Genomic DNA, 13751 nt, shown 5'->3' on the forward strand with positions numbered 1-13751 from the left:
AGGAAACGAGGAGGCACAAATAAGAAATGAGAAGTGGGGAGTCCGGCAAGATGGCGGATCGGGTGCATTGCATGGTTTGAGCTCTCTAGGCCTGTCCCAGATTTTAACACAGATCGCTATCCAAATTGCCATATTGTGCTCCTTTTGAATCTACAAATAAAACGGAACCTCCGGAAAAGTTTGTACACCATGACGTCGAAGAAAAAGAATCTGGCTTTATCACGCAGCAACGAGTATGCTGGAAGGATGGATGTGGATTCCACCGAGAAACCTAAAAGAAAAGACCCGTTCTCACAGCAGCTCCTCTCACAGATCACGCTGTTATTAAATTGTGTTTTAATCCTCCTGGTGTTAGCCGACAGAATGAAGGATACTGGAAATTCAATTCTAGTTTATTAAAAAGCCATTCATTTTATGAAGGTATCAAAGCCACGATTTCTAATGTGATGTCTGATAATTCGATAGTATCTTATATCTCCAAATGGGAATTCCTTAAATTTAAAATGAGAGAATATTCTATTCATTTTGGAAAAACAACTAATAGAAGTAACAGATTATCTGAAATGAATATTATTAAAGATATAAATATTTATTATAATAAAACTTCACCTACTGATAATGATAAACAGAAATGACAAAATCTTCTAAACAAGCTTGATGAAATCTATCTCCGTAAAGCGGAAGGCCTTTATCAGGTCCAGAGCTAAATGGATTGAGGATGGGGAAAGAAGTGCCTCATACTTCTGTCGTTTAGAAAAAAGAAGGCAAGAGAAACTTTCAATTAAAGCTTTATCACTTCAGGATCAGGTAATTACAGACCAACTTCAATAACTAAAGAAGTTGTTTCTTTTTACAGCAATTTATATTCCTCAACATTTTCTCTGGACGATGAAATTTAATTTTTCAACCATATTAAAGATGTTATTCCCCATATAGATGATGAAGATGTAGCGCGCTGTGATGCTGATATTGCCTCTGATGAGTTAGATAAAGTAGTAAGTAGCTTGGCTTTACACTGTTATCCCTGAAATTGTTTTAATTCAAACTACTTAGGTACAATAAACATAAACTCCAAAATGTTTGCACAATTACTCCACGTTTTTAGTTTGTTTTACGATTTGCATGATGCTTTTCATTCTATTGAATTGTTTAGATTGAATGTACTTAACTTAGCTTATTTTAGTCTGTTGTCAATGCAACGCTATACAAGGAAGATGTTGATTGGCTCTTTGAACTGACGTCAGACATGGATGGAGCGCGCATTTTCATCTGATCATCTGGCTTTCATCATGCACGTTTGCTGGTGAGTAGTAGTACATTTTGGTCTGAAACTGCGAATACGTTATAACACATAGATAAATGAGATGTATAAGATTTAGCCAGTAAAACTATATGTAAGTTTAAGCTGTGTTTACATGTGTTCGCCATCGTGTTGAATCGATCATTGATCCCGGTTGATCAGTCAACCGACACTTTTATAAGTTAGTTCTGATACGACATGCTTTTTGGGATCGTCACATTTAAAATCTAATGCTTAACCTTTTTTGATCAATAATTCTCATTAAACAAATGAACGAAAATGTCGTCTGTTGTGTAAAACGATATCTTTTTTTCGATGGTGTTTTTGCATCTTGGCAGTTTGCCATATTAGAAATGTTCAACATGGCTTAAATACAGCGCACGTTTATCATTAACCTTTTAGTTTATTTTACATTTCTTTGTGAGTGAGTATTAAACAAATAACGTTAGCTTAAATTGAAATTCGACTGCCTGCAAGAAAAACTAGCCCATGTAACGTTAGTTATGTAGTCTAGCCAAAAAAAAATTCAACCTCGTGCTCATCAGCGTGGTGTTAGCTAGTTCATTTCAGTTAATACGAGTCTAGTGTATCATGACATGCTAAATAAAAAAATGAATAGCTAGTATTTTATTTTGGATATAAATTTTGTAGATATCAGATCAAAAAAAAAAAAAATTCTTGTAATGTAGGCCTACAAAGCAATCTAATGTTTTTTGTTACTCTGCAGATTCAAGTTCAAAGCGAGGCTAAGCAAGATGATCTGGAAATGTAAGTATTGCATATTTGCTTGTGACAAAAGAGGATACTTGTTAAAACATTACAGACTTAAACATGGGAGCTATGCAAGAAGCCAGCCTTTTCCATGCCTATATCAAGAATGTTTATGTAGTTTTAAGTCTTTCAATAGCCTTAAAATACACTTATCCCGTTTTCATACAGCAACTGAAAAACAGCAATCAGAGGCAAAATTTGAAGCTAAGTTTCGCTGTCAACTTTGTGATTTTTTTGAACCCTGTCAGATTACTGAATATTTTGCCCACCTTCGGCGTAGACATCTCAAAGACAACCAAAAAGTTCAATGTCCATTTCAAGGCTGTAGCTTTGAAAGCAGTGTATATTCCACGTTCTGTGCACACAAAAGTAAGCATCACCAAGATCAAAATGAGAGAATGTTTAAACCGGAGTTAATAGTAAGAATAGAGAGTAATGAGAATGAAACTGATGACAGTGTAAATGACACCCAGGAATTTGCTGTGGAGGAGATGCTTCCAGATGAATTTGGCCAAGATGATTTCAATGCAGAAGCAAGCGAAACACAATCTCAAGATTTAGTAGAACAATTGGAACATAATTTAGGAGCTCTTTTTTTAAAAATGCAAACCATCCTTCACGTGCCAGAGAACTCAGTTCAGGAAGTAATTCAACAGCTTTGCCAAATAGTTCAGTTGTCCCTGCCACTTTTGCACAAGAATGTGAAGACTGTTCTTCAGAAACACTTTGGAGATGTAGATGAGTCAGTTTTGAAAGAGGTGGTTGAGACTGTGGCAGACAGTGACATATTGTCCAAATCATGTGGAAAAAATGGATGTCTTGCTACTAGTAAAAGGAGAGCATCATATGTAATGCGTAACTTTCCTCTGGTAATGCCTATAGAGTTTGTTGTTGAGAAAGGAAGAAAAACAGTAGCATACGTTCCCCTCTTGCAGATGCTACAAAAACTGTTAAACAAGAAAGACATTTTGGATAAGGCTATGTCAAAACAAGCACATAAAACGCATGAATATAGGACATGTAGTGATGGCTCAAACTTTAGAGAGAATGCACTTCTTAGTTGTGATGAATTCACAATCGCTCTGGGTCTGTACATTGATGATTTCGAAGTGGCTAACCCTTTAGGAACATCTAAAAGAAAACACAAGATGTGTGCACTTTATTGGGTTATTGCAAACTTGCATGGAAAATACAGATCCTCACTAAACTCAATTCAGCTTGCTCTCCTGTGCAACACTGAAACAGTTAAAGAGTGTGGCTATGAAAGAGTTCTGTACCCACTTCTTTGTGATTTAGCCACTCTCGAACAGCATGGGGTCTACATTGAGCATCTTGGTAGAAGTGTTAAAGGGACAGTACTCTTTGTGTCAGCAGATAACCTCGGTGCCCATTCTCTTGCAGGATTTTATGAAAGCTTCATTGTGGACAAGTTTTGCAGATTTTGCATGGCATCCAGGATTGACACACAGCACCAAGAGGTAAAATCTGGCGCATTTCAACTCAGAGAGAGAGATAAACACAACAGGCATGTGCAAGAAACATTGCAGGATCCAAATTCAGCTAGAAACACAGGCGTGAAAAGCCAATGCCCACTCACAGCAAGTTTGGAGCATTTTCATGTCATTGGTGGTTATCCCCCTGACATATTGCATGATGTCTTTGAGGGAATAGTCCCAGTTGAGTTGTCTCTTTGCCTCAAAGACCTGATAGCAAAGAAATACATCACCTTAGATGTGTTGAATGAAGCTATCAGATCATTTCCTTATACATTTGCTGACAAAACTGATCAGCCTCAGCTGATTTCAAAGACCTTCTCAACCAAGGGCACAATTGGGGGAAATGGCCATGAGAATTGGTGTCTAATTAGGCTTCTTCCTCTGCTTATTGGCCATAACATTCCTGAGGGTGACAACACATGGGAAATACTCATGCTCCTCAAGGACATTGTTGCATTAGTTGTGGCACCTCAGTTTAATGAAGAGTCTTTATACATCCTTGACTACAAAGTAGCAGAGCATAGGGACCTTCTGCAGTCAACCTTCCCTGACTTTACACTGCGACCAAAACACCACTATATTGAACACTACGCTGAACAGATTAGGGTTCATGGTCCACTTACTGAAGTCTGGACAATGCGTTTTGAAGGAAAACATAAGTTTTTCAAAAAGGTTATACGTGATGCCCATAACTTCAAGAATGTTGCCATGACACTTGCACTGAAACATCAGAGGGCTCTTAGCCATCAGCTAGACTGCAGTTCTTTTTTCAAGCTGGACGTGGAAATGGCTAAGGTTACACCAGTGTTAGTTACCTCCTTTCCAGAGAACGTTCAAAGAGCACTTGGTCAAAAACTCCCTCATGCTCAAGCACTTCTTGTTGCACCATCTGTCTGTATTAATGGGACTGATTGTAAGACAGACATGATACTTTCAGCTGGATCATGTTCGGGGCTACCTGATTTTAAGCAAATTACTCACATTGTTGCAGTGAATACAGAGGTACTTTTTGTGTGCAAAGTGATGACATCATGGTATTTTGAGCACCTTCGTTCTTTTGAGCTTTGCTGCCCAGATGTGCCATCTTTTTGCATACTTCAGCTTGAAGACCTGAATGATATTCTTCCACTTTCAGCCTATAGTGTACATGGTAAACTGATGGTGACACTGAAGCGTTTTATTCTTTGCTAAATGAACTCTCTTTTGTACTTTCCTTCCAGATGGCTTCTAAAGAAATCGTGACTTTGCGAGTTATTCTTACGGAAGCTGATATCAGAAAAGTAAAGCTGACATCAAAGCCAGGCTCAGTTGAAGAATTAATTAGTTGTTTAAAAAACACTCTGAGACTGGACTACAATTTTACTTTACAGTTTCAAGATCCCGAGTTTGATAACGAACTTTGCAATCTGACCGTTTTGTCAGAGCTCCCTCAGAAGCCAACTGTGAAAATCATACCGGTGATTGAATTGGTGCCAGTCTCTTCAGGTGAAATGGAGACATCAAGTGATATGTTGAGTGATGCTCCAAGTACTGCAGAGACAGTATTGACCTCGGATTTACCCCAGGAAAAGAGAATGCCATGGCCTGATATCTTTTTGACTCCAAAATTCTCTGTCGATGTTGAATTTAGGCTGCGTCAATCAAATTTAATCTACTTGAAAGATGGAACGCACCTAAAAGTGACAAAGGAATTAAAACATGACATTCTTCAGAAACTTGCAGAGACCATATATTCATTCAAAGCATACCCAACTACTGAGGATCTACGAGCTGTTGCAAAGGCACTGGTCAATACTCACCCCTGCCTTCAAGAACCAGGATCACCTTCTGGATACTGTGGATGGACAAACAGTTTGAAAGACAAAATGGGAAATTACCGATCCAAAATGAGGAGCCTTGGACACACAGACGTCATGGTTAATGCTGGGAAAAGAGGAAGATACTCTACGAGCAGTGATCCACCTAACAAGAACATTAAAAAGCCAAGGAAAGGGGAGGTCAACTACTTACCTGACCTCCCAGATGGGCAGGATGCTTCCAGTCTTGAAATGCTCAGACAGCAATTGGTGGATGAAATGAAGAAAAAAAACCCTGATGCTGTCTTTATTAATCAGAAGATGGACATGACTCTGTCCTTGAGGAGAAAGGATGTTGTGATCAACAAGCCTCCTGTAAGCCAAATACTCCAACGTTGGCCAGCACTTTTTAGAGAAAGTCAGGTAAAGGGAAATGCCTATGTTTGCAACATTTGTACTGAAATGAGTATTGATAAACATGATGGTTAGATATTAATTTGAAATTTGTTCATTTTTGACAGTTCTCGTAACAAATGCTTTTTTCCTTTACTATTTCAGGTGTATCAAGAATTCAACCGGGTGGTTGGGAAGAACCTCAAGCAAGAATTTTATGGGTCTCTTGATCGTCACTGTCCTCAACTGATTCAGATCTTCAGGTCAAAGAGAGGTCTCGCCGGGCAGATTTTGAGCGATCTTCTGCAACAAGCCAAGGTTTGTACATTTAAGTTGATGCCATTGTTTGCTTAAAGGGTTAGTTCACCCAAAAATAAAAATTAAGTCATTAATTACTCACCCCCATGCTGTACCAACCCCGTAAGACCTTTGTTCGTCTTCGGAACACAAATGAAGATATCTTTGATTAAATTTGAGAGGTGGATCACTGCTACATAGGCTGCCTAAGGGAATGAAACTTGACGGCCCAGAAAGTCAATGAAGAAAATGTTTAAATATTCCATGTGACAACAGTGGCTCAACTATAAGTTTATCAAGCGACGAGAATACTTTTTGTGCGGAAATAAAACAAAAATAACGACTTTATTCGACTATTCCTTTTCTTCCTTGTAGGCCTGAAACGAGACTTCAAGAGATTTCCACGACGCATGCGCGAGAATTGCGATCTCCTTCAACTACTTCAGTTAAGTTCTCGTGCGTGCGTCGTGGAAATCTCTTGAAGTCTCGTTTCAGGCCTACAAGGAAGAAAAAATATTCGAATAAAGTCGTTATTTTTGTTTTATTTCCGCACAAAAAGTATTCTCGTCGCTTGATAAACTTATAGTCGAGCCACTGTAGTCACATGGAATATTTAAACATTTTCTTCATTGACTTTCTGGGCCGTCAAGTTTCATTCCCTTAGGCAGCCTATGTAGCAGTGATCCACCTCTCAAATTTAATCAAAAATATCTTAATTTGTGTTCTGAAGATGAACAAAGGTCTTACAGGTGTGGAACAAAATGAGGGTGAGTAAATAATGACAGAATTTTAATTTTGGGGTAAACTAACTCTTTAAGACTGTTAAGCAACAGTCAAAAGTATGATTCATAGAAATTGCCTTCCTTTCATGTTGACAAATGATACAATGTTTTCTATGCAACCACCACACCTCAGACCTCTGATCTCGTTGACATGCGATGTGTTGCCATGAGAGGGCTTCCAGTACTTCTTGGTGATGACCCAACTGAGTTCTTCAAAGCATGCTTTGTAAGTATTATTAATGCCTTTTTACTGTCATAGGTTTAATATAATATTTTCTGCTGGAAATATGTAAACCTTACTGTGCATTTATGTTAGTAAGAACAATAAAAAAACACCAAAAACAATTATATTGTTAACAGTTATATTTTACAAAAATGTTGAATGAAATGAGTGTCAATGAGGAGGAAGTTTTAATTTTAAATAATTCAGGAGAAATTTAAATTAATGTCATGACACCTTTGAAACACTAAAATACAATTAAGGTTAATCTCATAAAGTTTTAGTTTAATCAGTAATTCATGTCATATGCAAAGACTTGTATACAAAAAGAAAAACATACTTAATGTTTAAATATAACTGAACTCCTGCATACACCTGTGTACATAATAAATAAAAAAAAAATGCTTGCATTCAACTAAACAAAAATGTCCAGTAAAATTAATATCTAGACAAAAACTGTACACTGCTAAAATGTATTTTAGTAATCTCCAATCTCTTGCCCAGGCTTCTGATGATGGAGACTCGTACCAACATGTGCCAGTTGGAATCCTCAGCTTAGAAAATGAAGATGTGGCTCTGCAACCCCTGTCCATCCATCTCCACCCATCCTCGGTGGGAATCATTTTGGAGGGGAATGTTGTAATGGACAATTTAGACAACATACCCCAGGCCATGTGTCTTCTTTTTGGTTTAACTTATGCACTGCACCTAGGCTACCCAAAGTGCATGGGCAACACCTTTCTTTTCATTCAGCAAGTTTTGCTAGGTTTAGGAAAGAAGGAGTTGAAGGGCAAGATTCTGGCTGTTACAAATCAGCTTACCATGTAAACAGGTAAATGCATTTTTCTTCTGGTTCTCTTTCGTTTTCAAAAAACGTTCCCTTTCATTGAACTATGCCTTAGGGTTGGACAAATGTTCATGTTCCTTAATAATACAGTATAACACTGTGCTTGTTATTTGGAAAAGTTTTAAAAAATTGTTTTAAAGATTAAAAATTTGGTAATTCGTACTTAAGGTATTAATTTGTTTTTGTCAGTCTTTGAATACTTATTTTGATAAGAATTCAAATAAATTGTAAGTTAAAAAAAATTATTGTTATCGTTTGTCCTTATTTGAAATGCAGGTGTATCTTTATTAAATCATTAACAGTAAATAGCTATATTTAAATTAAAGTTTTGGGTTCTGTCTACTCACAACATTCATCCAGATTGTAGGTTTCACATGTTGTCTGCATAACTGTAAGCCTTTACAGGTTGATTGAACTTAAAACATTTATGGAAACTGTAAGCCCTTATAGGTTGATTGAACTTAAAAAATTTATGGAAACTCATTGCCCTAAAAAAGTTAATTTTGTATCGTTGAAAAAACAACATATTTTAAGTTTAATGTACCTAAAGTTTCAATTGCACTGCATTAAAAACTGTTAGTTCTATGAACTAAAAGTTTTCAATTAAATGCATTTGAAATCTTAAGTACATTAAACTTAAAATATGTTGTTTTTTCAACGATACAAAATTAACTTTTTTAGGGCAATGAGTTTCCATAAATTTTTTAAGTTCAATCAACCTGTAAGGGCTTACAGTGTAGACAAATCTCCAGGATGTTATGGCCTTACGGCTAATTTTTATAAACACTTTTGGAATTTACTAAAATATCCTTTTTTGCTTATGTTAAAGGAAGCAACTGAAAGTTTGACTTTCCCTCTCTCTATGAAACAAGGTGTCATAACCTTAATCCCCAAACCTGATAAGGACCCAACAATTTTAGATAATTTTAGACCAATCACATTATTGAACACTGATTATAAAATTGTAACCCTCATATATGCGAACAGATTAAAATTATTTTTACATAAAATCATAAGTGATTCCCAATCCGGTTTTATGAAGGGGAGATCCATACACAACAATATTCGTTTAGTGCTTGATCTTTTAGATTACAGACATCTAATAAAAGATGATGGCTTTATTCTCTTCATTGACTTCTACAAGGCATTTGATTCAATCGAACACCCATTTATTTTTGATTGTTTAAAATTGTTTGGTTTTGGAGATAAATTTCGAAATATTATAAAATCCCTTTATGAAAATTCTAATAGTTCGGTTTCTTTATCAGGAGGTACATCACCAAGATTTCCAATCAATCTTGGCATAAAACAGGGTTGCCCTATTTCCCCATTTCTTTTTATTATAGCAACAGAAATGCTTTCTATCTTTATCAGGAACTCATGCATAGCCCCATTAGATATACTTGGCCAGCCAGTAATCATCAGCCAGTTTGCAGATGATACTACCATTTTCATGAAGCAGCTAACTGAGGTCCCAAAAATTTTACAAATAATTAACACCTTCTCTAAAGCCTCTGGTTTGAAAATGAATTTGAACAAGTGTGAATTAATGCCATTTCATCAATGCCACTTAACTGAGGCCTATAACATCCCTATAAAATCAAAAGTCAAGTACTTAGGAATGCTTATTTCAAAAGATTCTGTTGAAAATGAAAATATGAATGTGTGGAAAGTATTAGATAAATGTCAAATGAAACTTAATTCCTGGCTTTTGCGAGATATAAGCTTATTAGGTAGAGTATTTTTGACAAAGATGGAAAGCATTTCAAGATTAATCTATCCTGCATATACAATAGCTATTTCAAACAGAGCCATTAAAAAAACCAATCAGGTCAACTTTGGTTACATCTGGAGAAAGAAAACCCATTACATCAGAAGGGTAGAGATGACAAAAGACTATAAAGATGGAGGGTTACAAGCCATTGATTTTGATACTATAAATGGGACCCTGAAAATTAATTGGTTGAAATCCTTTTTAAACCACAATAATTTTTGGTTTCATATTCCCAGAGAATTGTTTAAGAAATTAGGAGGAAAAGAATTTTTACTAAATTGTGATTTCACCGTTCAACGTCTGCCGATAAAATTATCCAACTTTCATCAACAGGTTTTGTTATACTGGAAGATTTTTTATAATCATAACTTTACACCACACAATACACCATTATGGAACAATAGATATATTATGGTCAGGAATAAATCACTGTTTGACAAGATCTGGATTGAGAAAGCTATTTGGTCTGTGTCCCATTTAATTGACAGCAATAGTGGAATTATATCATATGAGCATTTTTGTGTTAAATATAGAGGTGGGCATAGATTTTTTTTTTTTTAATCTAGATTAATATTGAAATTAATCTAGATTAATCTAGATTAAAATGGCTCATTTGAATTCTCCCGAAGGCATATGTGTGCTACCCAAATAATGACTAAAAGTAAGTCTTTGAGAATAGTTTGCCTCGCGTAGGGATGTGCATTTCTGCCAAAAATGCCATTCGACAATCGAGGAGCAAAAGTCGAATATCGTAAAAAAACAAACAAAAAAACCGCAATGACAGAAAGGGAGGCCAATTTCATCTTTAGCGATTTGTCATCAAACAAACTGTTTATTAATTGAACAAGTAACATGTTTTCGTCCTTTTTTTTTAACATAGTAGGCTAATTGGAAAAAGAAAAAAAAACAATACGCACGACGTACAGTCCGTTTTTGCATCGCCAATGTTTGTTAGATCAAAAAATAATGTCATCATATGTAATAAGAATTTTATGTGAACCTGCCTTGTTACTGCAATAGCCTCATTTTTAAACAAATTAGTTTCAATCAATGTAAACGATTCGTGCGATTATGCCACTGCGCAATACACGCGCAATACACACACAATGTATTACCTGAATGAAATGAAATCGAATGTATCGTCCTGTGGAATCATTCATTCACAGACAGCTTACGAAGATGTTCAACTAATAAAGATCTTCATCGCTGGCAAAAATATGATGCATTTGCAGATTTGCATTCACTAGACTAGACTGTAGATCGGCCACTTCATCCAACGCTCTTGATGCTCTTAAATCTTCCTGTTTCGACTCCGAGTGTGAATTGAAAGCGCTTCAGACGATTCAGTGCGCGAGGAACTGAACAGATCAACTGATTCGCGAACCGATTTAGACAGATCATCTGACAACTTGTTTGATGAAGTCTTTGAACAGAATCGACTCAAAAGAGTGATTCATTTGTAAATGACCATCATGCCCATACAAAGGACACAGCACGCTTGGAATAAACTCATTAACAACTTATTGCATTAAAATAAAGTAACGAGAGGAACGTCGCCCAACGTAACAAAGTAAAAGTACACCTTGTGTCCCTGACAGGAAAATACCCTACTGCGCGATCTGTGACAGTAGGCGCGGCGTCATACTACACATTAGAATTGCGCGAAAATATAACGATATTCGAAAAAGCTATTTATGATCCCAACCCAACTTTGATTAACGGCGATATTTTTTTTTTTTATCGCCCGATAAGAGTCTCACGTTAACGCAGCACGTTAACGCCGATAACGGCCCAGCACTAGTTAAATATAACCTCATTTCCAATCGGGCCAGTTTTGAATCTATTACTAAAGCCATCCCTAAAGCTGTCGTATGTCAAATTAAAGAAATTCTCTCTTATTCTGTCTCTATAATCCCACATCTTCCAGTATTGTCAGTTGAAGGCCGTGATTTTAAAGGAAGCCAACTTTCAAACAAAACTGTTAGAAATAAATTCAACCACATTTCTTATCCTATATTAGTTTATAGAAACTCAATTTCACATTTTTTTTCTCAAAAGATAGCATTCACAGACTTAGAACCGAGTATTTAAAATTCCCGTTACCTCCCAAAGTTAAAGAAGTACATTTTAAAATTTTAAATGGTATATATCCATCGAGTGAATATTTGCGACTTAGATTTGGATTTGACTCAAATAAATGTTTATTTTGTGATAATATTGAAACCACGGAGCATCTGTTTTTTCACTGTATGGTTGTGGAGGCCTTATGGTCTGATATTTACGACTGGCTCTACCCAAAGATACCTCACCTCGAAGACCTCACTATAAAGGACATTATTTATGGACGTTTAATGAATAATAACTAAGATAACTTCCTGGTTAATAATATCCTTATGCTTGGGAAAATACCTTAAGGTGAAACCAATGTTCTGTGCATTTCATGGTGAATTTGTTTAATTTACAAAAGCCCTCAAAGTGATAAAAAAGAAAAATGCAATTAGTCTTTTATCCATCATAGAAGAGTATGATTTAAAAAAAAAACCTTAGCCCCTGCCTACATTATTTTATTTATTTATTTTTTAAAGTTTATTTTATTTCATGCACCTGTTCTGTATGTATTTGTTTGTCTAATGTAAAGAATTGTTACTATTGCCTTACTGTTTGTACATGAATAATTGTTCAAAAAAAAAAAAAAAACATACACGGGCTGTCATGTTCTTCTATGGACAGACAGCATTATTAAACGGTAAATATAAAAAAATATAAAAAAATATAAAAAAGAGTAGGGGAGAAGTTACCGGACGGCTTACTGCTTCCGGCCCGATTTTTGAGTGCTCAACCCTTTTTTTTTTCTAATATCAAGATTTACAAACAAACATGGCTGCATAACTTCCTTTTTTACAGAATAGGATAAGAAAAATATAGCCAGAGGGAGCAGCACTTAATACAACATGAATGTAATGTAGACAAGTACAAAATAGGATATTGGTAAGGAAAATAAAACACAAAAAACAAAACAAAAAGTATTTAGATAAAACATACATGACATAAGGGGTAAATTCAGACTTTTTCATCCATTTATCTCAGTTGGGAAGTGTTTTAGGGTATCATATATTTTTTGAGCTTTAGGACCTTTCAGAGTTTTTAAGGATTTTATATACACTTTAAATTCATTTAAAAAAAAAAAAAAAAATTTGGGAGATGATTTCACAATTCTACACTTGTGAATGAAGAATTTAGCTAGACATACAATTGTATTAGTACACATCTCATCACCCTTGCTTTGCAGCATCAATCCAAATGTAATGTCGTCTCTGGAGATAGAGGTTGGGAATGAAGATATCTGCTGCTTAACCCATTTATGTATATCACACCAAAATATCTGTTTCACATTACATGAGAAAAACATATGGTCCGTAGTTTCTACATAATTTTCACAGAATGTACATGTGTTATCATCTATACCAAAGCGAAGTCTCAGTAATTCTTTAGAGGGGTAAATGTTGTTCATTACTTTGAAGTGAGTTTCTTTCACTTTGGGGGGTATAGGGAGTGTTAGATACATTGTTCTTAGTTTAGTAATTGAATCTTTATCACATTTTTGAATGATGTTATTTTTATTTTGTACGGTGGCCCAGTAGTGCACAACACAACGACATTTAAAAAGCAAACATAAGTTCACAACACAACGGAATTAAGCCACAACACAACGAAATGAATCCACAACACAACGGAAAATGAGCCACAACACAACGGGAAATCTACAACACAACGGAAAATCCACAACACAACGGAAATAAGCCACAACACAACGGAAAATCTACAACACAACGAAATAAAGCCGCAACACAACGGAAATGCTCCCGACCACTAGAGGGCTCTCGGGAGCGATAAAGTTAGTTTTCCTTGTCGTTCAATATAGAGTCAGTCAGCAGTCTAACGTAAATATATCAATACCACGATTAGTTTTAAGTGTAACCATTGTATATCGATATAAAATATTACTTCAAAATAACCTACATGAATTATATCTGCGTATTTATACACGAGAATGCTTGGACGCGCTATGACAGCG

General features: G+C 35.8%; 1 protein-coding gene across 2 annotated transcripts; it reads left to right on the forward strand.

Annotated features, from left to right (window-relative positions):
* The first annotated feature begins 1166 nt into the window (after window positions 1–1166).
* Window positions 1167–7890, forward strand: LOC130100539 (uncharacterized). Of its 2 annotated transcripts, XM_056266023.1 has the most exons (6): window positions 1168–1303; window positions 2028–2068; window positions 5682–5786; window positions 5922–6074; window positions 6969–7061; window positions 7560–7890. In XM_056266023.1, exons 3-6 carry the CDS (start codon window positions 5685–5687, stop codon window positions 7881–7883), a joined length of 672 nt encoding a protein of 223 aa, XP_056121998.1. In that variant the 5' UTR covers window positions 1168–1303; window positions 2028–2068; window positions 5682–5684; the 3' UTR covers window positions 7884–7890. The 2 variants fall into 2 exon arrangements, with proteins under 2 accessions (XP_056122005.1, XP_056121998.1); XM_056266030.1 differs by lacking the exon at window positions 6969–7061 and having other exon boundaries at window positions 1167–1303.
* Window positions 7891–13751: the final 5861 nt, after the last annotated feature.

This window comes from Rhinichthys klamathensis, unplaced genomic scaffold (assembly GCF_029890125.1).
Source record: "Rhinichthys klamathensis goyatoka isolate OS25496 unplaced genomic scaffold, OSU_Roscu_1.1 h1tg000011l_1, whole genome shotgun sequence".
Lineage (NCBI taxonomy): Eukaryota > Metazoa > Chordata > Actinopteri > Cypriniformes > Leuciscidae > Rhinichthys > Rhinichthys klamathensis.